This window comes from Watersipora subatra, chromosome 8, assembly GCF_963576615.1.
Source record: "Watersipora subatra chromosome 8, tzWatSuba1.1, whole genome shotgun sequence".
Lineage (NCBI taxonomy): Eukaryota > Metazoa > Bryozoa > Gymnolaemata > Cheilostomatida > Watersiporidae > Watersipora > Watersipora subatra.
The window spans coordinates 27,666,204-27,690,156 of record NC_088715.1 but is presented as its reverse complement, the minus strand read 5'-3'; the positions used below and the strand labels follow the sequence as shown (position 1 = coordinate 27,690,156).

The 23,953-nt window shown below is 42.4% G+C and overlaps 2 protein-coding genes across 2 annotated transcripts in view; one reads left to right on the top strand and one right to left on the bottom strand.

Moving 5' to 3' along the window:
- The window catches only part of LOC137401701 (DDRGK domain-containing protein 1-like), a 28,730-nt gene extending 17,397 nt beyond the window's left edge, over positions 1 to 11,333 (bottom strand). The window contains exon 1 of the mRNA XM_068088160.1: positions 11,177 to 11,333. Coding sequence (XP_067944261.1) covers positions 11,177 to 11,267 — 91 coding nt within the window. The 5' untranslated portion in view covers positions 11,268 to 11,333. The remainder of the gene's footprint in view (positions 1 to 11,176) is intronic.
- Positions 11,334 to 11,460: 127 nt separating this feature from the next.
- Positions 11,461 to 23,780, top strand: LOC137402015 (uncharacterized). The gene is made up of 3 exons (XM_068088480.1): positions 11,461 to 11,676; positions 17,615 to 17,767; positions 23,386 to 23,780. Exons 1-3 carry the CDS (start codon positions 11,520 to 11,522, stop codon positions 23,520 to 23,522), a joined length of 447 nt encoding a protein of 148 aa, XP_067944581.1. The 5' UTR covers positions 11,461 to 11,519; the 3' UTR covers positions 23,523 to 23,780.
- The last annotated feature ends 173 nt before the right edge of the window (positions 23,781 to 23,953 follow it).

Below are 23,953 nucleotides of genomic sequence, written 5' to 3'. Positions count from 1 at the left end.
TTGTAAAGCACAAACTATTCGCTTCCACAATCCCATTCTGATGTCAAGACTTGTCCCTAGATTAAGAAATTTCAACACAGTGATGGTTTTCCTTGGTGATAGGCAAAAGGTATGGTGATGCTGGGTGTGCCAAAATAATCACAGAATTGCAATGTATCGCTGAAGGAAGCCTGAAAGGGGTGATCAATGGTCATAGTTACAATAGGTCCATCATGGCACACAAACTCTGCATGGAAGCACTGTATGACCTATTGTTCGATGAATTCGCTGAAAGTCTTGAATCCTCTAGTGCCCTTGACTCTCTTAGTTTGGACGTTAGTAGAGCTGTTTTCAATCACACTGAATGTAATGAATCTGAACTCGCCCACACGAATCAGGTATTCCAAGATTTTATAGTCACCTCTTCAATAGGCAACCCCACATTTAGATTCTGGGTAGAGCATATTGAAATGGTGACACAGCTTCTAAGTTTTGTACGAGCCACAAAGGAATCTGACATGTCAACTAACTACAACGACTCTTGGGACAGTTTTTTGTATACGACCACTCCAACTATGCAAGGTATGGCACACTTTACTATATGGAGATGACGCAGCTGGCAAAAACTCACTCCCTAATTTACCAAGCAATGGCAGATCACCGTGGTTATTCTACCTTTCAATATGAGCATCACCACCCATTCTCCAGCGTTGCCTGTGATATGCCGATAGAACAGACCATCAATCGTGATTCTAAATCACAGAGAGGTCTCATTGGATTCACAAAAACCTAATCTGCCTCACAGAGATGGACCATGGCTCATATATAAAGGACAGCTGTGCACACAGAAATAAAGAAGCTTCTAGAATTCTGTGATAGCTATCCTGTGCCGAGCATCAACTCAACAGCATGAATGCATCGTGGATTGAAAGGTAGTCAAAAGGTGACGATTTTTGATCCAAATCAAATGGTACCAAAATGGTCAGACTTCCTGGCAGAAGGTGCTAACAAAGAAGCTTAGGTGGCTTTCTTGAGTAAGGAGTGGAGCAGTGCACAGATCAAACAGGATCCTGATGTATACATAGTATTTTCTTCCAATTGCAACAAGATCAGTTTTCAAATGGATGAGAAAACTAGTAATAAAAATATAGTGAGTCTAGCATCAGATCATGAAGAAGCTGACACAAGAATGATAGTACATATAAAGTTCATCATGGAAGACAAAGGATCAGACTGTATGGTGATGATAAAGTGTCAAGATACAAGTGTGTTTATGATTTGTATATCTTTGGTACATGAGCTTCCATCAGATCAATTCTACTACTTCAGTGGGAAGAAAGAACGAATGCGATACATATACATTGGAAATGTATCAGGTATTCTAACACCGCCCTACTCCCAGGCACTTCTGGGTCTACATGCACTCAGCGGTTGTGAAAGTACCAGCACATTTTATTCAAAGGGAAAGAAATCCTTTCTGAATTTGCTCAAGCAGAACCCTGAGTTCATCAAAGTATTAAGCTCTTTGGGCTTGGAGTTTGAGGTAGATGATGATACTCAGCACTCTATAGAAAAACTCATATGCAGGCTTTATAATATTGACACAACTGAAAAGGTCAATGAAGCAAGATATTTGGTTTATTGCACTCCCTCAAGGATTTCCCAAACCAACCTTCCTCCAACCCAAGATGAACTGAGGCTGCATGTAATGAGAGCTGGTTATCAAGCAGCCATATGGCATAGAGCTGCGCAGCCAACAACTGATTCTCCCCTACCCACTAATCATGGCTGGACTTTGTCTAATGGCAATATCAAAATCACATGGATGACACAGAAGCCAGCGCCTTCTGATGTGATGAAAGACATGTTTTGTCGATGTAAGACATCATGTTTTGTCGATGCACTGACATCTATTGGATGTTCATCCAATAGATGCCAGTGCCAGAAGGCTGGACTCAAATGTACAGATATGTGTCAGCGCAAGGACTGTGGAAACAAAACTGGTGCTGAAGAAGAGAATACAGATTCTGATGAGAATGCTGGTGAAGGTAGGTTATTATACATCAAGTATCAGGTTATGTCTTTAAAAGTTTGCAGGATATTTCCCCTCATGATACCTTTCCCTGATACCAGACAGAAAAAAAAATTCTACATCTTGGTTAAATCTTTAAACAGCTGTGACAGTTTTTGATTCACTTTTCCTTCTTGTAGATGTGTAGAAAATAACCCAGTCACGGTGCTACATTAGACTGACAGACAAACAAATTATGTAATCCATTATATTATATAATATCGTGTATAAGTTTAAATTTATGCAACTTGGAAAGATATAAATACTAAAACTGAAATATACTACAAATTCTGATCTTGATTGATGTGTTACAACCTCTTTGCTTTCCCCAAATGATAGACTGGCAAAATTTGAAATTATATCATTAAATTCATGTATTACATAATACATTACAAAAAATGTTGTGGCCAGTTGAGAGAATTTTCTGTTACATACTCAGAACAAGCTCCAAATTCTGGTCCAAAACAAATGGAATTGGGTGGTATTCACAATCATACCTACTACATACAATTAATACATACTTCAAGTTACGCATATAACTTACATAATAATATTATTATGTAATATAAATTCAAATCCATGCATTTTTGAAATCTCATAATATGATATTTAAAATCAGCTACAAATTTTGATCTAGTTTGATGTATCATGGTGCCGTTCTGTACTGGTCGAACTTGTAAATTATAAAGATTATATTAATAATTTATTGTACTACGTAATGCATTATTATTAGTCTGGTGGTTAGTTTAGAGGTGTAGAAACTAGATATTGTATTGGATCCTGCGACCAACACGTAGAGGCGACCTGGGTCGGCTTACTCTACCGGTCTGCATTCACTCTCCACAGGGGCCGTGTAAGTGTTGCCTGTTGACCAACACGCGGAGGCGACTAGGTCGGCTTACACCACCGGTCTACTACAACCACCTTATACGGGGAATTGCTCCCTGAGTGATATTATGCTCGTTCGACAAGGTCGACCTGAGGTCGACCGGGGTCGACAGTGTTTCTATACTCTACTCCCAAAGCACAGTCCGTAGACTGAGGCTTGGAGTAAATAAGTGCTCAGTGTGATTCTGTTATTGCGCAAGGTAACAGAAGAGTGTGGGTCCAAATGCAAAGCATGTATTGAACGAACTTACTAGGCCGAAACACGGCCTTAAGTATAACCAGATATGCAAATGAGGTGGCTAGGGCCAACCTCCTCTAGGGGCGTGACTATATAAAATAACACAAGAGAACACAACTCTAATGACAATAACCAAAAAGGAGATGGTAATGCATGTTTCCATCACACACGCCGCCCCTATAGACGACTACCGGCTATATATAAAAATCACAAGAAAAGAAAAAAAAAATACAAGAATATAGGAACACACCAACTAGCTACAACAAAACAAACAAAGAAAAGGGAGTATAATAATATGAGAGATCGCAATTACTAAATACCAAGGGAAATACTGATAAATCATGTCGACCGTGTCATCTAGGAGGTCGACATGCGATTTGCCAGGTCCTCCAGGCGACGAGCCGCCCGTCGGAGGTTGGAGGCCTCCTCTCGCAAAGCGTCCACTGTGACCCGGGGTCGTACGTCCCCCAGCCGGCTCTGGATGCTGCCTATTGTCGTCAATCTTCTAGGAGCTGGGACCGGTCGTTCCAGCTTGGGCGGACTGTACCACTTCTTCTTCGGGGGAGAGGGGAGAGGTGCCTGGGGTCCTCTTCGCGTAGGTGGCTTGGTTTTAATCGGCCCGTAGGGTGTAGGCTTTTCAAAGGCCGGAGGATTATTTAATTGTACCTTTTTGCTCCAGGCCGGGTAGCTATCTCGGTCGACCTCGTATATAGTAACTCCCTTTCCACCGTGCGCCTTCCGTACTTCGGCATCCTTGATCCGAGCCTGATGTTTTGCAATAGTATCTCGAGATGTGGAGTTCCTCCCACATTTGCAGAAGAAGCGTGTAAAATGTTGGGCGATGTGGATTCTGCGCCGTCGAGGGGTAGAGAGTAGTTGTTGGCACAATGGACAGTTAGTACCTTTCTCTCGACATAGTTTTGAGATCGTTTTAGCTGTCTCCGCCGCGATCCATTTGGTCGGTAGTGGGGAGTGTGGAACGTGATTATCTAAAGGATCCGTTTCTGAGTCGTCCAGGGTTTCACCCGGCGCCGGGTGGAGCTCCAGTGGCATGATCTTTACTTCGGGCAACAGGGGTAAAGCTCCGATGATCGGTGCAGCCTTCTTTACGGTTTCCTTAGTGACTTCCATGTTGAGAAAAGATATAGGTGTGTGCGCCTCGAGTTGGTAACAAGTAATGAGCGCGTTCTGTCTGGGACCCAAAATGGCCGCCTTCTGACCTTGAACTCCGAGGGCTTCTCCCGATTGGACGGTGCTAGTGTCGTAATCGGCCAAGTACGCGGGAGGCCTCCTGATTCGTTGGGGCCGTGGTGCATCTCCAGCCCCGGTATCACTAGCCTGGGCTCCCGTATTTTCCGTGGCTCTTTCCTCCTCGGGTATCAACTCGCCGCCAGGGTCGGGGTCAATCATCGAGGTAGGATTGTGTTCCCCTGGGGGAACCAAGGGATCTCCCCTGGGAAATCGAAGTGCTTCTGACCTTCCTGGCGACTGAGGTAGTCGCAACTCCGTTAGTTGGCTAGGCAGGGGCAACTCTGGAATAACTACTTCTGGGTTATCGTTTCCTCGTGCGATTTGCCTTCTGGGTCGGCCCCTCATGTTGGGACGGCGAGCAGGCTCGACCTCAACCGGGGCTCGTCCTTGTTGCACCGGACTGGGGCGACAGAGTCGTAACCTTCCCTCTGCTTGGATAGATCGCTGTCCATACCTCTCTATCTCATAAGTGTGGTTTTCGTGACTCCTTAACACGCGATAGGGCCCCAAGTACTTGGCCGCTAGCTTCGGGTTTTCCCCTCTTCTCCGCCGCTTGCTTAGCAACCACACGAGGTCACCCTCATTGAATAACGGAGGCTCTCTCGCGTCAGTTGACACAATTTCTTTTTGCCTATCTCGGAGGAGAGTATGGGCTTGTATCAATCGGTCGTGGACAGTCTGCACATACTCATGTATGCTTGCGAATGATTCTAGTCTATTCCCATACAGCAACTGGTCAGGAAGACGTAGTTCCCGACCCAACATCAAATAGTTGGGTGTTTCTTTAGTGGCGGAGTGTGGTAACCCTCGCAGCGTCCGCATGATTTGTGGCAGTAGTTGGTCCCAATCTTCCTGTCCTCTGCCCAGCAAGAGAGCTCGTAGGGAGTCACCCAACACACGATTGTTTCTCTCAACCACCCCATTCCCTTCGGGGTGGTACGGGGTGGTCCGAGATTTATCGACTCCCCACAAGTCGCATAGCTCCTGGAATAATGAGGACTCGAATTGGCTCCCCTGGTCGGTATGGATGATCTCGGGTAGCCCGAAGTAACTAAATATCCTCTCGTCTAGGATCTGGGCTACCGTTGGGGCTGTAGCGTCGGGGATGGCTAAAGCATCTGACCACCTAGTGAAGTGATCAGTGAGCACCAACACCCAACTATTTCCTCGAGGGGTCGGAGGCAGGGGTCCCACCAAGTCTACGGCTAGGCGTTGCCACGGCCTCCCGGCGTACAGCCGTTGTCTATTCCCGGAGGTCCGCCCCTTTCCTGTTTTGGCCCTCTGGCAAACTTCGCAAGAGAGGACTGCTCTCCGGATATCTCCGGCCATACCCGGCCAATACCAGTCCAATTGGACGCGTTTCAAGGTCTTCTCCACACCGCAGTGTGTTTGCTCGTGGACTTTCCACAGGATTTCCTGTCTCAATGTTTTCGGGCATACCACCACCACCTTTTCTCGCCCATTCTGGGTGAGATGGAGGGTCAACACGCCCGACTCGTCGAGCTGGAGCTGGTGAAACATCCGGGCCAATCGCTGCAGCTCGGGGCTGCCCACTCGTAGCACGGCCTCTTCCACTCCTCTCCGGTTCCTGACGGCCTGGTAAATGACCCCTAGGTCGGTAGCGGCTCTCTGTTGTAGTGCCCGTACTTCATCCAGCGGGGTTTGTACAACCGTCAGTTGTTCTGGACCCTTTTGGACTACACTTTCACCAGTTCCATCAAAAATGTTGGTTTCGCCAGTTACCTTGACGGCTTGTAACTGAGGATCCTGAGGCCTTCTGGGAGGGTGGTCCAACACTCTGGATGTTCCTGCCCCGCCCGGCAGCCGTACTGGGACGGGACTGGTTGGCGTGGGAGTCGGGAGGCCGTGCCCTAAAACAGGTCTGTTGCCAGGTAGTCGAGGCCATTCATCCTCATCCAACTGGCGGGGGTTGGGACTGGATGTTCCGGTGCCTCTTGGCGGCTGTACCGGAACTTGGTCCACTGGCACAGCAGTTTCCCAATTCGTTCCTGGGGTTACTAGAGAGTCGCATACTTGCGACCTCGTTGGCCCTTGATCCCGCCTCTCAATAGCAGCACACTGCCGGCAGTCGACGCACTGTCGTCGACTCAATCCATCGGCGTTCCCATGTTTATCGCCTTTTCGATGGATAATTCGGTATTTGTGCTCGGCCAGACTCTCCAGCCACCGGGCCACCTGGCAAGAGGGTTCCTTCCTCCTGTGCAACCAAACCAAGGAGGCATGTCGGTTCGGATGGTAAACTCTCTGCCATATAGGTAGGGCCGGAAGTGCCGGACAGCCTGTACCACTGCCAGTAGCTCCCTTCTGGTTACGCAGTAATTGCGTTCGGCGGAGGAGAGGGTCTTGCTATAGTAGGCTATGGGTCGCTCCGTGCCCTGCTGGACCTGGGATAACACAGCCCCAGTCCCTACGTTACTAGCATCGGTATCTAGCACGTAGGGCAAGGAGGGGTCGGGATATGCCAGTACTGGAGCGTGTGTCAGCGACCATTTGAGCCTAAGAAAAGCTTCCTGTTCCTCTTCTCCCCATTTCCAGGGGACCCCTTCGCTGGTCAACAAGGTGAGAGGTTTGGCGATCGAGGCATAGTCCGGCACGTATCTGTGATAGTACCCAGTGGTACCCAAGTATGACCTTAGCTGCGTCACGTCTTGGGGTGCTGCCCATCCACTTATGGCCTGAATCTTCTCAGGGTCGGTAGCCACCCCCGTGTTGCTGACTATGTGGCCCAGGTACTTGACCTGGGTCTGGAACAAGCTGCATTTGGAGGGCTTTAACTTCAGCCCGGCCTGCCTCAATCGCTCCAATACCTCGGCAAGCCTAGTGACATGACTGGAGAAGTCGGCTGACATGACGATGATGTCATCGAGGTACAGCAGCAGGGTTTTCCAGTGTAGCCCTTGGAGGACACGTTCCATCAGCCGCTGGAAGGTAGCTGGGGCGGAGGTCAGTCCAAAGGGAAGCACCTTCCACCTCCACAACCCACTGCGTGTGGCGAACGCCGATCGCTCCTGGGCCTCGGCGGAGAGGGGTACCTGCCAGTATCCGCTCATCATGTCCAAGGTACTGAAGAACCTACTGCCAGACAAGGCGTCCAAGCTCTCATCAATCCGGGGGAGGGGGTAGGCGTCCTGGCGAGTGACACTATTAAGTTTCCTATAGTCTACACACAATCGCCACGCCCCGTCCTTCTTCCTCACCAAGACCACCGGAGAGCTCCAGGCCCCGTGAGCGGGCTCAATCATGCCTTGCTTTTCCAGGGCCGAAACCTGTCGTTCGATCTCGGCTTCCTTCTCGTGTCCTACACGGTACGGGTGTTGACGGATGGGTTGTGCCTCTGGGAGGAGGGGGATCTCGTGTTGTACCAGGGTGGTACGTCCCATGTCTTCACTCCCTTGGCTGAATACATCCGCATAACGGGTCAAAAGGTCTTCCATTCTTCGGTGCTCGGTAGGGGACGAGCAATGTGGCGCCGCCTGTCGGAGCAGGTCCAGCATGTGGAGAGGTACGTTGGAGACAGGAGGGGGAGTTTCTTTGGAAACCTCGGCTTCTCCCTTCGCTGTCCAGGGGGCCCCTATTTCGTCCGGCCCGACCCCAGTGTATTGCCCCACGACCGTTCCTGCCGTCACGCTGACGGGATGGTCGGTGGGGTTCATACAACGGATGGCCACTCTCCCCTTCTTACCGGGTTGGTGTAGGCTGGCGGCCACCATATATCCGTTCTTCGTTCCCTCAATTAACCCGACTGGCTGATAGGAGGAGGACGTGAGACGTCCGGCAACCAGGACCTCGGTTCGAGGGGGAAGCGTTGTGGCTCGCATTATCTGCACGCTGCTTGTCAGAGGTCGACCCTCTCGGTCAGTGCAAGTCAACTTCTGTCCATTTAACACCAGCGTGGGTTGCTGAAAGTTCATCTCGCAGTGGTGGTCGACCAGGAAAGGCATGCCCAGGATGGCATCTTCCTTCAGGGCACACACCACGAGAGACACAGTAACCTGGACACTCCTGACTCTGACCGGAAGAGTGATGAGTCCGTGGAACTGCAGCCGGGTACCATCTGCCATTTGTCCATAGTCCTCCCGGACCTCCAATTTGCTTTTGACATCTTTAGGTAACCGCTCAAAGACATGTCGTCCCAACAAATTAGAGGTACATCCGGTGTCCACGAGGAATTGGACGGGCTGACCTCCGATGCGACCTGGCAAGAAATAGCTGCTATTATGTGGCTTCCATGACTCGTCTCCGTGGGTCCGTCTGGCTTTGCTAGTCCTCTGGGGGCCCTTCTTGGAAGGCCGAGACGGCTTTGGCCAGACGTATGTTTCGTCCTTGGCTTCTGAGAGTGGGAGACCTGCACACTCAGGTAAGGGTTGATACTGGTTATGCAAGGGGACCGGTGGCGAGTAGGGGGGAAGCCTGCCTCGCCTAGTCCGTCGTGGCTGTTGCCACTGTTCTTGCAAGGGTATATTTGATCCACAGTCAGTACTTCCCCCTACTGCTGTGGATGGTAACCGTTTCCCGGCCTCGTGACTTGAGGCTGTAGTCCTTGGGAGGCTTGGGGGCACCGGCGTTGGGTGTGCCCTGCCTGGCCGCAACCCCAACAATTTGGTCCCCTTTTGTCCACTCCCCGTTGTCCCAACAGCTTTCCTTCCCTCAGTCCATCTGCTAACCCCTTTATAGCCATCAGGACGTCGTTCAAGGTGGCTGATGGGGGGTCCGAATGGACGGGGGCGACTGTAGCGGGGGTAACTTCTTCCTCCTCCACCGTCATTATTAGGGGTCGGGCACCAGGTCGAGGAAGAGTGGGCTGGATTTGCAGGAACTCGTTCCCCGCCTGCACTGCTTCCTCCAAGCTCTGTGCCTTCATCGCTAACAAGTGGCGTTGGAGGGGCGTGTTTCCCAGTGTCAGAGAAAACGCATCCATGGCCATACTGGACTGGTAGGATTCTGGGAGGTCAGCGTATGCTATTTTCACCAGACGCTCCATCTCTGTGGCATGTTCTTGGAGGCTTGTTTTGGGTTCCCTTTTTAGGTGGAGTCTACTCCTCGCCTCTCTCGGGGAGAGCCCGTACTTCATGCGTAAAGCCGAGAAGATGGAGGCAGGTGAGTCCCCTCGACTGCAACCTCTGGCTCCCTCCTTCAGGGTCTCCCGCAGGTGGAGGAGCGTGGCCTTCTCACTCCACTCATTTGCTTCCGCAACCTCTTTGAACTGGGAGATGAATAGCTCCACATCCTCACTCCCATCGAACTTCGGAGGCTTGAAGCTGGCTCCCCCTCTGGGTATCTGTAAGGCTCTAGTGATAGCCTCTGTCAGTTGACCAATCTGGTCGACCTGCTGTAACTCTGCCTCAGCCAGATCTCTGGTAGCATTCCGTCGGCTGTTTGGCATGGTTACTAGATTCGTCTTATAATTCCTAATTACCGCAGTCTTATCCCACTGCTGCCACCAGTGTATTGGATCCTGCGACCAACACGTAGAGGCGACCTGGGTCGGCTTACTCTACCGGTCTGCATTCACTCTCCACAGGGGCCGTGTAAGTGTTGCCTGTTGACCAACACGCGGAGGCGACTAGGTCGGCTTACACCACCGGTCTACTACAACCACCTTATACGGGGAATTGCTCCCTGAGTGATATTATGCTCGTTCGACAAGGTCGACCTGAGGTCGACCGGGGTCGACAGTGTTTCTATACTCTACTCCCAAAGCACAGTCCGTAGACTGAGGCTTGGAGTAAATAAGTGCTCAGTGTGATTCTGTTATTGCGCAAGGTAACAGAAGAGTGTGGGTCCAAATGCAAAGCATGTATTGAACGAACTTACTAGGCCGAAACACGGCCTTAAGTATAACCAGATATGCAAATGAGGTGGCTAGGGCCAACCTCCTCTAGGGGCGTGACTATATAAAATAACACAAGAGAACACAACTCTAATGACAATAACCAAAAAGGAGATGGTAATGCATGTTTCCATCACAATATTCAGCATCAGCATAAATTCTGGTCTAGAACATTATTTCAGCATATTATCCATCCTAATATAAAATAAATCACTTTTTTGAGCACTTTATGGTAGGCTGCTTCTCCACTAAGAGCCACGATAAAAATTTCGTGCCATCAAGAGAAAAAGGCATGGCAGTTCAGTAGCTTAGTTCGCATGTCCTGCTCTCTTTGCAGAGGCCATCCACCCACACCGATTCACTGCTTAATATATATCATGCCCTGCTAACAGTCCCTCTGGCTTTTTGTAAAGCCAGCTTTTGTATTACTGGCTAATTACAGAAAAGCCTCGATAATCACATAATATCCCACACAAACGATAGATTAGTTGTCGTGCCTAAGACAAGAGCAAAAACGCGCAGTTAACACCCAGGTCTGGATCTAGATGTGACCAGGTGACCACTAACAACTTTACAACACACTAATACATAATAACTAAGTGTAAGCCTGGATCCAACAACTAGTAGTTAATCCAACAAAATAGTGGTCGCTGGCGAAATTCAACTTCATTGGTTATAACGCTGATATTAGGATGAATCTCCTTCACGACAGCAGAGAAAGCTCCCTACCGGCAGCCACAGAGTTGAATATTGTATCATTGCGGATTGTTAATCAGTCAAATCGGTCCAGTGACTCAATGCAGATAAACTGATCAAAACCATCAAGTTCAATGATGATACAGACAACGACGTAGATGCTGCCAACCTGTAAAAGTTCAAGCACAAAATATATACATACCTTGCTTTTTTGTTCTGAATACATAAAAGAAAACCGCAATAACGCACACAATAGCTGCACCACCAACAATAAAGCTAGAAATTAAATCCATTCTCACAAAACTATTTTGTCAAGTGTAACAAAAACGTATACGTATTCGCATATCTAAATGCGTCCAACTCCCGTTTCCCCTTTCTCATAGCGACTGGAATCGCTACCGATTAGTGAGTTCCTCATTAACTATTTTGTTCGGGGGTCGCACATCTATGAAGAGGTCCTGTTGGTCAAAGCGGGACTATATGTAGGTTTCGCCGGATGCCGAGAGGATTTCAACTGTTACCAACGAGCAAGTAATTGTGACAAAATGCTTCCAAATTATTTTTATGCCGAGCCTCGGCTGGATATGCTCCCAAAAGCTAAACAACCACAACCGTTGTCAAAGAATCCTATACCTCAAGACAGCAAGGAACTGGCTGTAGGATTGTTTTTTATGTACCTTTTCCCAAAAAGACCGGCTATTTGTAAGTAAAACGGTAGCTCATCTATATATTATGTTGCTTGATTTGTTCAACATTGATGAATTAAGATTGATAAGCTACTGTTGCACATTTTTAAAGGTGCTGTATCAATGTGCTTAGCCTCATTTTGTTAGGGCATGCTTATCTAGGTTATTAAGCACTTCGTATGCACCCTGTTTTACATTAGTATTTGAAACGGTTGCTGGTCATTTTTTCTGTTAAAGTGTTAAAGGTGGGTGTTGCATGTGTTGTATAAATGAGTGTACTCTCATGAAGTTGTAGCAAAGACGAACGGCGCCGACCTTCTCTACACTTGCTTATATACTACCTAATACTACCCACTACTACTTGATACTGCCTAATACTGCCCAATACTACTCAATATTATCTAATACACAGGATCTGGATCTGGATCTCTGGATCTGGATAAATTAGGTCCCAAGACCTCTTGAGCCGAGTAAAATGTGGGACCCTCTGACCACTGAATCGTAAAAATTGAGAGTCATTAAAATGAAAAGTTAATTTTTTTACTGTAAGATTTATATCTAAAATTGATTGTTAAAAATCCACCCTAAAAGTATGCACGTTATAGCACCATATTAGAACGACAGTTTCATGTGCCTATCAAAATATTGTTAAACCCATTTATTCAATAAAAAATTTACATGAAAAAGCTATAGTAATATTAGTTTTTTTTTTTAAAAATCATCAAGAATTTCTCCTGTGCGAATTTCCCTTGCCGTTCGTACTAAAAAACTCTGTAAAAACAAGCTTGACTCACAAGCAATAGCATTGTAACCCTGAGTGCGAGTACTCATACTGTGAGTTGAGCTCTGCATAAAATTTAAAGTGTCCTCAAAAGAAGGAAGCAAATAGTTATCTGTTGTAACACGACAAAATAAAGAAATTCTTTGCAATTGCCTTCTTTTTTGAAGTGAGATCAGCCCCGCTTCAATTTTGCTGTCAGTCACTGAAATATCTCGACCCTTGATGTTTTTTACAAAGCGAATAGCTTTACTTTGGATATTCTCTAATTGAGTAGAATGAGATTTAGTTACTGGGTCCCATACCTCCGCAGCATATTCAAGCAAGGGCCGACAAATAGTCTTATATGCAAGCAGTTTAATTTTCTGAGGAGCACTTTAAAGTGAGTGCTTGAGTAGACCCAGAATGCGTAGTGCCTTTGTATACACTGCAGTAATGTGGTGATGCCATTTCATGTCCTGTGAAATAATGACTCCCAAGTATTTAATTGTGGTGCATGCGTTTAAGACACTCTTGTCAAGTTTGTATATGTACGCGTTCAGTGTTTTGTCTCCAAAGGATATAAAGTTACTCTTTCCTGCATTAAATCTCATCTTATTTATTTTTGCCCATGATGTTAAACTATTTAAATCATCCTGCAGTTCAGCCTGTTCGCCAGGGCCAGTAATGGGATGGTATATTAGAGTGTCGTCAGCAAACAATCGAATAGTGCTGTTGGACACACAGTCCACAATGTCGTTGATAAAGAGTATAAACAATGCTGGTCCCAACACACTACCCTGCGGGACACCAGATGTGACAACAGTCAAATCAGAGTTTTCGCCATTCAGAATTACTCTCTGATATCGCTCACTAAGAAATGATGAAACCCACCGAATAATAATAGGATTGATCTTAAGTTTAATCATTTTACTTAAAAGTAATTGGTGGTCTACTACGTCGAAAGCCTTCGAGAAGTCTAGAACTATGGCATGAACAGAGACACCTTTCTCAATACTTTTCAGAATGTCGTGAGTTACCGTAGCCAGCTGAGTAACGCATGACAACCCTTTACGGAAACCATGCTGGTTTTCGTGTAAAATCTCATCAAGCTGCTTACTCAGATGATGATGAACAATGTGTTCAAGGAGTTTGCAGCATATGCATGTAAGAGACACCGGTCTGTAATTTGAGGGACTGCTTCGGCCGCCCTGTTTGTAAATGGGGGTCACATGCGCCAATTTCCACTCATCTGGTAGAGCTCCGGTTTGAATAGATTGGTTAAAAATACATACCAAAATGTCTGCAGTTTTGTCTAAATTAATTGACAAGTACTCCTGGGTTATTTTGTCTGGTCCTGGTGCCTTTCCAGACTTGAGAGATTTTAAAAGATTTATAACTCCTTCCTTGTCAATCTGAATATCAACAGCACTATCCACAGAGGGCAGATTTGGTAGTGGAGACGACTTTGTAAAAACACTATTGAAAAAATTATTAAGGGTATTGGCAATATCTACCGAGTCCTGTGTTAGTGCTCCGTTTGCTTTTTCCATAGACATTATTTGATTGCTGTTACCTTTCAAATCTTTTACATATCTATAGAAAGGTTTTGAGTTCCCACAGCTTAGTGGTTTGTACAATCTGTTCGTCATGTACGATTTTTTCAGGGCTTTGAACATGTTTTTGTTAGAACGTCTCAGGTTTTTATATTTTGCCATCGTGCTTTGGTCCTTTGTTTTTTTATATAAGGAGTATAATTTCCGTTGTTTATTGCATGCCCGCCTAGCCATACTATTGAACCATAAAGGTTCATTGTCATTCTTAATTGTGCACTTGCGTGTAGGAACATGACTGTCAACAGCATTGTGTAATCCAGTTGTGAAAGTTGACCATAAGGTATTCATATCTGCCCCTTGGTTAATCTGATCTTTAATCTCTGTGTAAACAAGATCTAGGTCATCACTAAATTGTGCAAAGTCCACTTTGTGGAATAGTTTAACAGGTGGTCTAAGTGACTTACTTTTCTCAGTCTGAGTGGCAAGGATCTTAGCTTCAATCATGAAGTGATCGCTAATTCCTGGTTGGATAACGCTTACATTTTCAATTTTAAATGCCAAGTCTGTACATAGTAAGTCCAGTGTGTTGCCAGCTATATGTGTAGGCTCATGAATGAGTTGTTCTAGATTGTGCTCTGCCAGTAAATTAATAAAATCAATATAAAAAGGCCTCCAAGAAGTCGACAACTCCACTTTGTTCCAATTAATACCAGGTAAATTAAAATCTCCGGTTATGAGTGTTTTATTTGTGGGGTGGAGAGATTTGATGGTATCTATATATGACAAAAACGAGTTAAGATCATTATTTGATGGTGGCCTGTAGTAGCATGTTAAGTTGCAATACTCGTCGCCACAGAGTTTAAAACATATCGAAACCACCTCCGCGCTAGAATCACATGCAATCTCTCTGTGAGGAATACTAGCTTTAATGGCCACAAGAACTCCTCCACCATATAAATTCCGATCCCTCCTATATATTACAGGCTTAATTCATTCACCGTAATTGCTGTGACCACCTGCAACTGCTTTGAGCTCAGACGCCAATATAAGTTGTGCCTCACAAATTCTGTAATACAACATACTCTTTTTTCAGCCACACTATAGCTATCAAAGAGCACATGTAATAACTCATCTTACTTGTGACACTCGTTACCTGACTCTGTTAAGGTAGTCTTCATAGGCTATGTCTCTTGCTTAGCTAACCCTGCTCCACTGCCAAAAATACTAACTTTACTGCCTGCAACATTGCCAATATGTGCTCACATTTCCATCACGCTGACCACCAACACTACCAATACTGCCATCATGACCATCGTCACCACTAACATTTCTACCGTGACCACTGTCACTACCAACACTGCCACCACCACTGACTATCCCTGAGCCTGTTGGTTAGGTCAATAATGACTTCTCAACGTCATCTCCCATCTCATCCGTCTTAACCACGCTCCCACTAATGGAGGCGGGTTTGTCTGGCATCCCATAGGACAATACTTCTTTGGTTGTACCCGACTGCAAAGGAGGTGACACCACAGAGCTTAATGTTGTTATAGGCCTAAACCTATTAATCTCAGCCTGACCCTTAAATAGTGCGGGTTTACTCCCTGCAACCCTTCAAAGCCTCAGGATTCTCCAACTCTGTCACCGCTGCCTCACCTTTTTATTTTAGCTTAGCCATTTTCTTTTTAGATTTCCTCTGTACCACCTCTTTCTCTCTCTCTCTCTGTACCACTGCTTCCTCCCTCTTAATCTATGCTACCTTTTTCTCATAACCGTCTCAGTCCAACATTCCATCACTGGAAACCTCAGCTAAAAAAGGGCACACTTTCATTGCAGATACTAGCATAGCTACTTTCTCAACACAATCTCTTACTTTAGCATGACTGCATTCTCTATTGTGCCCCATAGACACTTTCGCCTTTTTGATGCCTTGTGCTGTCCCCTCTTTGACTACCAATTTCTCTACCACTTTCTTTGTGTTAATTTCCAACATACCTTTTCATTGCCGCACATTTACTACTCGTCACTTTCTTGGTTTTACAAGCCCACAAGTCTTAACCTATTCAGCCTTCTCAACATCATTTTCCTTGTCAAACTTATTTGTCAAGTTTTGCAACTTGACATCATTTGAAACGGGACTACTTAACCGTTTTTGTCAAAAGCCATCACTACTTAACCCAGTAGTGATGGCTTTTGACAAAAACGGTTCAGTTGGTTTAATACCTCTACACTCCTTAACAGGCTCAAACTCGCTCTCACATAACACATTTTCAACGGCTTATAATTTTAGCTGCTTCAACTCAGTTATGCCCAAAAAGTCTGTTGTCGATCCTTTCACCACATAAACTTCAGCATCCATAGTCCTGTGTTTACTTTTCAAATGAAATAGAAGCCTACTGCAGTTCTTATCATGCTCAACTCACTGCCATCAGCATTTTTAAAGCTTTTGATATCTTATTTAACTGTATGTTTAACCTATTGGCTGCTGCCTCGGTTACTATTGATGCCTCAGTAAAAAATCTAAACTCGACACTGTTTCCATTAACTTCTGAATACTGCACAATTCTCCAGCCACTCATTGGTCTTCCCCATATTCATCTCTAGAGTCAGCAGACCTTACACTTTTACCCCTGCTGTCAATTTACTTTTCATCATGCCTATCCGTCTCCCGCTTCTTATACCGTCTGTCTCTCTCATACCTGTCCGTAGTGCTATCCCTGTATCTACTCCACTTATTCCTGATCATGTGAGAGCTTTCTCTGTCTCTATACCTTTCCCTACTACTATCTCGGCTATCGTACTTCTCGTAGCTGCTCTTAGGCTATCTCCTTGGCTGTTGCTGCTACCTAGTCTGTCATACTTTACTTCTCTACCATTATCCATGCAATATCGGGATACATGACCTCGTTTTCCACAAGAAAAACATTTAATGCGGAGACAGCTGCACATCTCACGACCACTACGAATGCAATTGTAGCAAATTTTATCTCTACTACGTACTCTACTACGTACTCTACTACCTGCTCCATATCTTGAAACATACCACTTTTTTTATCATCTATATACCTCCTACTGCCACTGTATTCACTATATTCTCGATTCCCAAGTCATACCTGCTAACATCACTCGCATCACTACTACCAGTACTATACTTGCATACCTACAATACTACCCAATAATACCTAATACTACCTAATCCACTGGCTTAATTCACTCACCGTAATTGCCGCAACCATCTGCAACTGTTTTGAGCTCAGACGGCAAAATAGCTTGAGCCCCACAAAACCCATAATACATCAGGATGATTTTTGTTGGTCTATAAAATGAGTTTTTATTTACATGTAGCTCATGCTAATGTAAATTAGGTCAAACTTGCTACCTTTGTTTGGCAGGCTATACATAACATTTGCAACTGCCAAAATATTTTAGTTTGTGCGGTAAATTCCAATTCTCTATAATATCATCTCGTGTAAGCAACCTAAGTTTCTCAATCATTTTATTTTACTTTTTGGCTGGCCAAATTTCTTCCATGTATATTGTGTTTGTTTATTAAGGGAGGTTTTCAAGCTCATTGTAATACATTACGGTTAGTTATTTGTAGCTTTCTTTTGCAGTCAACCAATTTAATCTGCTGTTTTTAGTTGGTAAAAGATGGCCACTAGTCCTGTCATACTTTTTTTTGGGAGTCTACGTGCACCGAATAAGAAATAGACCTACATCGTTGAAGCATTTGCAAGAGGACAAAATTGCTGCTGAATATATGCAAGCGCATCCTGACCGTTTCCCTGTCTACAGTAAGTTTGTTTGTGAAGCAAATTGCTGTAACAACTATGTGTATATTTTATATTTTTATATATGTACATAATATATACCCTACAGGATGAAATTATTCGCAGATTTAAATTTCGCGAAAATTGTCTTTTCATGCATAGTCGCGAAATAAATTATTTACGGATGAACACATTCGCGAATAAATTAATCCGTGAAAGCAGCTAGCAATACAGTAAAACCTTTATGTGCGTATACAACGTGTTTAGGTTTCTATTTAGCTGAGAAATTTATGTCGATCATGTTAAGCTATTAATTTTCGGCTGCATCCAAAAGTTTTTTATGAATGTTCATCGATTTGGATACTTTTGGTGAACCAACAACTTGTGGTAAGTTATGAGTTTTTGTCAATGTAAAGAATTGCAGGAAAGATCTTTTCGACGTCGAGCTGAAAAACTTGTGACAACCTTTGTGAAAAACTTTGTTAAGAAGTGTGATGCGTTGGCAATGAACTTAACTCGAAGCCTCCGCGATGATTTTAAAAAAGTTTGGAATTCAGCTACGTTTACTAACTCTGAATAGCGGCTAATTTTTAATTTGAGGCAGTAGTTATTCTCCCTTGTGTTAAAAAGGAAAACTAATTATTCGCGGATTTTAGTAATTCGCGGAATTGGCTGTACGCGAACTTGTGAATTATTAAATCCATTGAATAATTTCATCCTGTAGGGTTTGTCTATATATATGTATATAATGCGTACATGTATATATATATATATATATATCTATATGGGCCATGATCGCAGAAACCATGGTAAAGTTGGGTGTGTGAGATTTGGAGTTATCTACACTAGCAGAAGGAGAACATTCTTAGTTGTTTTGCAAAAAAGATTTTGATTCTAGCTTAATTACAGCAGATTTTATGGTCAATAAACTGAATGCACGTTCGCCGGTAGTGCGAAAACACAGTTCTGAGAAAACTGGTGTTAAAGTTTGAGAAACGAAAACCAATGCACAATTTTGTTTTCATTTCAAAACGTCATAGCAACCAATATCAAGAAGTTGTGATATTTATCTAGATTTCTGTTTTTATATCTAAAAATTATGCTGAATTCAAAAATCTAATTAGATTTTAGCTGGCTGTTATAGAAATAGCTGTATATCTATCAGAAAATGTATTACTTACTCTGAAGTTTTGCAGATATTAAAAACGGCTTGGCAGTATCGCAATTTTGGGCATAACTGTAGTATCACCAACAAAATCCTTAGAAAAATAATAACAGTAACATATTGCGCACCATCGGACACTATATAATCCGATCTTGTAATTTCGAATAATTATTCTTATAATTAAATCTTATAAAATCGAATAATTACTCTTATAATTAAATATTATAGGAATCTTATAAGAATCGTTAGGAAAATATCATCGTCATTCTTTTTACTTTCCCTGGTTTCAACACTGGTTGGAATACCAAAGTACTCATTAAAAGTGTCCAAAATGTCAGAGTTATCTTTGAAATCGGCAAAAAAGAATTGATTGCTTTTATCGGATGCCATTTTTTAGCACTTCCTGTTTAGCCTAGCAACGGTTTTAAGGTTTTTTCCGAGGGTTGGAGACTTCTATTGGCTAAACTGAGTTCATATTCAGCAAAATCACTCTTTGATTTGTCCGGATACACGTGTTGCAAAAATCGTTACCAATTTTATAAATTCAGTTAGTGCAGCTTCAAAGTCGGATAACTTAACTTCGTGATTTGCGACTTAACCATGGTTTTTGAGATCACGACCCATATATATATAAATCTCAAAGTTGGTCTCTGTCCTTCAGCTTGTCGAGCTATAGCTATTAAAATTTTGAAAATAAGAATCCGTATCACACAAGATTTGATCTGAGAACCTCATGTTCGCCAGTCGAATGCCTTACCAATTTAGCTATCCAAAATTGATAGACTTATTGAGCGATGTCATATGTCGCTATGTGGGTAAATATGAGCTAACGCTCTCTGTGACAGCGCAACGTCACGGAGAGTGGTAGCCTAATTTGATGCTGTGCTCAACCGTGAGAGCAAATAGAGAGCTCTTATTACTAAGCTTACTCAAATTATCCATTGGCAATGTGCCAGGCAACTACATCTCCTCTCATTGTTTATAAGCTGATTTTTAATACCCGTGCAACATCGGGAATTTTGCTAGTGTGTATATTTATATATATTTCTCAAAGTTGATCGTATGTGATTTCGTGGATTCGTCGTTTTGATTGTCCAGTCATAGTTATTATTTTAGCATTGCGCCCACACGGTACGATGCCTCTGTCTATATATATATTTGTAAAGTTCAGTTACTATATCTTTGGTCAAGGCCAATTCTTCTCACGCAGACAAGTACACTGTATTTCTGAGAAAAGCCTCGACATTCTCTCTCCTTTCAGTCAGACAAAGGACGATATCTCATTTTTACATTTGTACCAGTATCGAGAAATAATAGTATCATCGTATTCAAAGTTTTGATGGATATCTTCTGGTGGAACAGTAACCTTTGTTAAACACACACTTCTACGCAAGAATTGTTATTATTAATTCAACATATTCAGGATTTTTATCTTGTTTTCTCAGTTCGTATTAATTGTATCATTACCGAATCATCTTTTATTGGAATCGCAGCAAAACAGATTTAATTTAGCTATTACTTGCTAATTATTTCACATTTACACACTTTTATAGTCGTTTTATTTTTTCAAATTTAATTGAATTATTAATTTGTTTTATCGTGTTCCCTAAGTTATTTGACCTGCATGAAACATTTTTCTCATGAAGCTTGAATGTTACAGCTTGGCAAAGTTTAAAAACCTTTACAGTTGTTTTATTTTTTTCTTAATTAATTCAAACTGCACAAAACGCATTTCTCGTAATATGAAGTTTGAAAGTTATTATTGTTACATAAAAATAAATTCTCTGCACAGACTTTTATATTACCAGGGAAACGCTGGGCATTCACCTAGTAGGCCTGTCTATATACTTGTCGAAGTTTATCTGCATATTTATCCAGCTATATATCTATTAAAGTCTAGGAATAAAGGTCTAGGAATTAGTCGATGCCTTACTAACTAAGCCAGTACGATGCTTTACTAACTAAGCCAGTACGATGCTTTACTAACTAAGCCAGTACGATGCTTTACTAACTAAGCCAGTACGATGCCTTACTAACTAAGCCACACGAGCTCAAAAGATTTGCGAGGCAATATATGTCTCTATAGGAGAGCAAATAGGCTACCGCTGTTGGTCACAACGCAAAATCATGGTGTAACGTCATGAGAAGCGGTAGCTCTTATTAGTAAGCTTACTCAAATTATCCATTGGCAATATGCCAGGCTAATAGCGAGTGGCAGGCAAATCTCATTACCTCTCATTGTTTATAAGCTGATTTTTAATACCTGGGCAAAGCTGGACATCCAGCTAGTATAAAGATAAATAATTTATATGTAATATTTATATTTTTATATATAATTTTTTTATAATTTATTATTATTATTATAATTTTTTATATATAATTTTTTATAAATAATTTATATATATATATGTATATTAACTGTTATATATATTAGCCATGTTATTACTGGCTCTAGATTATTTTGAATTATACAATAACAAACATACATGCATATTTGATCAATAACTATTCATTAAAGATCCTTAAAACTTGCAGGACTTTGGAGATATGAAAATTATTGTTTCTGCATAGGAATAAGTACACCTGAACCGCTATATACAAAGTTAATTTGTGCATCATAGGTTCATCATATGTTCATAATATGTTCATCACATGTTCATAATATGTTCATCACATGTTCATAGGTGCATGTTCATAGGTGCATGTATGCTGGGGCAAATGTTCTCATCAGAATATAGCGTATTTGGTTTAATTAATTAAAAAGCTCAACAAGCAATGTTAATAATTTCAACTAATCACATGGCATTCAAAGAAATGTATCATATTGTGCATAAACCATGTAAAATCTAACTGTAGAAACATTAATTCTATGTCAAAACTAAATTAGTAAAACAATAACCAGTACAAACAGGTTTTAATCAGACTATTTTAGAAACACAAAAATGGTGAGTGATACAAATTGTAACTCTGACTTATAATAGACAATTTTGAAGTTAATTTAGTTCACGTATTTTATTACTTTTACATTTTATTCATAATTTATATTAACTTAACTATAAAGCTTTGATGTTTTTAAAAATTTCTATACAAATACTGATTAATTCCGGTATCAAATATCGATTAGTTCTGGTATCAAATATCAATTAGTTCTGATATCAAATATTGATTAGTTTTGATATCAAATATTGATTAGTTCTGATATCGAGCACTTATTACGCTCAGGTCAGGGTTGGAAAATCAGATATTTTTATTTAAATCTTCAATCTTTTCGTTATATCATTTTTGGAGTAGTTTGATGTTTTCACTCATTTTTGCCCATATGAAATGTCTGTTCATTGCTTTGCTCATCAGAATGCTTATGAACGCTGTTTTCAGTATTAGTGACTTACATGTATATCCTTTAATTTGACAAATTCTTATACATCTTGCGTGTAAAAGTCATATACATGAATATATACTGTAAAACCTCTAATTGAACGCCACCTCTATTTGAATGCCACTTCCGATTAACCACCACCCTGAGGAAAGGTTGAAAAGTAGAGCGCCATGGCGTTCAATTAGAGGTTTTACGGTATGTGCAAACTGCATGGAAGTTAGTGGAGTAGAACTACTAGCAGTTTCATACAAAGTCTGAATGGAAGCCAAAGAAATAAAAGAACACTCTGAAATACTTAACAGCAATGTTCCTAGGTGCGATTAATGCAGTTGATCATGAAAAATGTAAATACCAGCTTGCTAGTTTTTGTGCCTGCCTGGTGCCTTATAACTGGATGAAACCGAAGGTCGAGAATACTTTTCAATGCTTGCGCTTGAGCTGATTGCAATCCCAGGGTTGATACTCTGAAAGAAACACCCACCTGGATAGGCCTAGACTGGATATTGTAACCTCAATCATCTGGTTGGTCAATTTGAAATACACCCCCTAAACACTGGGAGTTCCTTTTGGGTGGAGTATCAACCCTGTGATTGCAGTAGAGAGTTCGATGTCATAAGGTCATTTGTTAAACGAAGTAGTAAGGAAAAACTACCAGTTACAGTTGCTGCCGCGCAATTAATCCTGCTTCGAGATTTACTAAAAAAACTCATAGGTGCTAACTTTAAAGGTACTTCTGTGGCATTGTACTACACATGCAGTCAATTATCTCTTAATGTTTACTAAAAGAGGAGTATTCAGTTTTGTTACAAACACATCAAAACAAGATTGTTTGTCAAGAATCCTTGATTTTTAAGAACTCATAAAAAAACTAAGATCATGATTTTTGCTCCAAAAATGTCATGGCTTAAAGCAACAATTGAATCGTTTAATTTTGTGTACCAACTTAGTGGAGGTCGTCGTAAGTTGAGGTTTGAAGAAAATTATTTTTGTTGCTTGGAACACAAGTATCTTCAAGAATTGTGTATATTTTATCTGATCCCCCATTAAAATAATATGCCACAATCACTATGCATATGTCTATGTTGCTGTCCTACGTTGCAGATCCTAAGAAGCTGGTAGACACGTTTGATGCATGGTATCCCAAGAGAAATGGTGGCACTGGCTTTATGAGCGAGTTCATTCAAATCGGTAGAAAGAAACCAACTGATCATTATCAGCCAATAAACAATGAGCAGTGAAGTTTGAAGTGTTGGTTTGCGAACACTGCTACTATCAGCAAATGTTCTTTGTTGTGAGAGCACAACTACCAAGTGTCTAATAATTACGTTTGTATATTGCAGTTTAGTATCATGTAACATGTTGCTGCTTTTTCTCCAGAGTCAAACTTGTCTTAATCATTGCATTTCAACGCTTTTCATTCACAGAAATGCATTAAATGACAAAGATGTGTGTTTGCTATGACTAACAAGAACAATAAATTTTCTTACCTCCAAAAAGTGAATCTACAGATCTAACATAACAGTAGACTGTATGAATTGACAAACCATGTCAGAGGCTAAGAAATTTAAGATTTTGTTATTAATGTGAATAATTGTCACCAGAAACGTGGTTACAGCAAAATAGTCAACTGTTAGGATGCACTTTTAAGGCTGCACATATTGGCAGGTAC

Excerpts from the sequence above, each read along its gene's own strand:
- LOC137402015 (XM_068088480.1), top strand. The coding sequence starts at position 11,520 with ATGCTTCCAAATTATTTTTATGCCGAGCCTCGGCTGGATATGCTCCCA. Across the intron at positions 11,677-17,614 it reads CCCAAAAAGACCGGCTATTT|TTGGTAAAAGATGGCCACTA; the intron begins GTAAGTAAAACG and ends TGCTGTTTTTAG. Across the intron at positions 17,768-23,385 it reads TGACCGTTTCCCTGTCTACA|ATCCTAAGAAGCTGGTAGAC; the intron begins GTAAGTTTGTTT and ends CCTACGTTGCAG.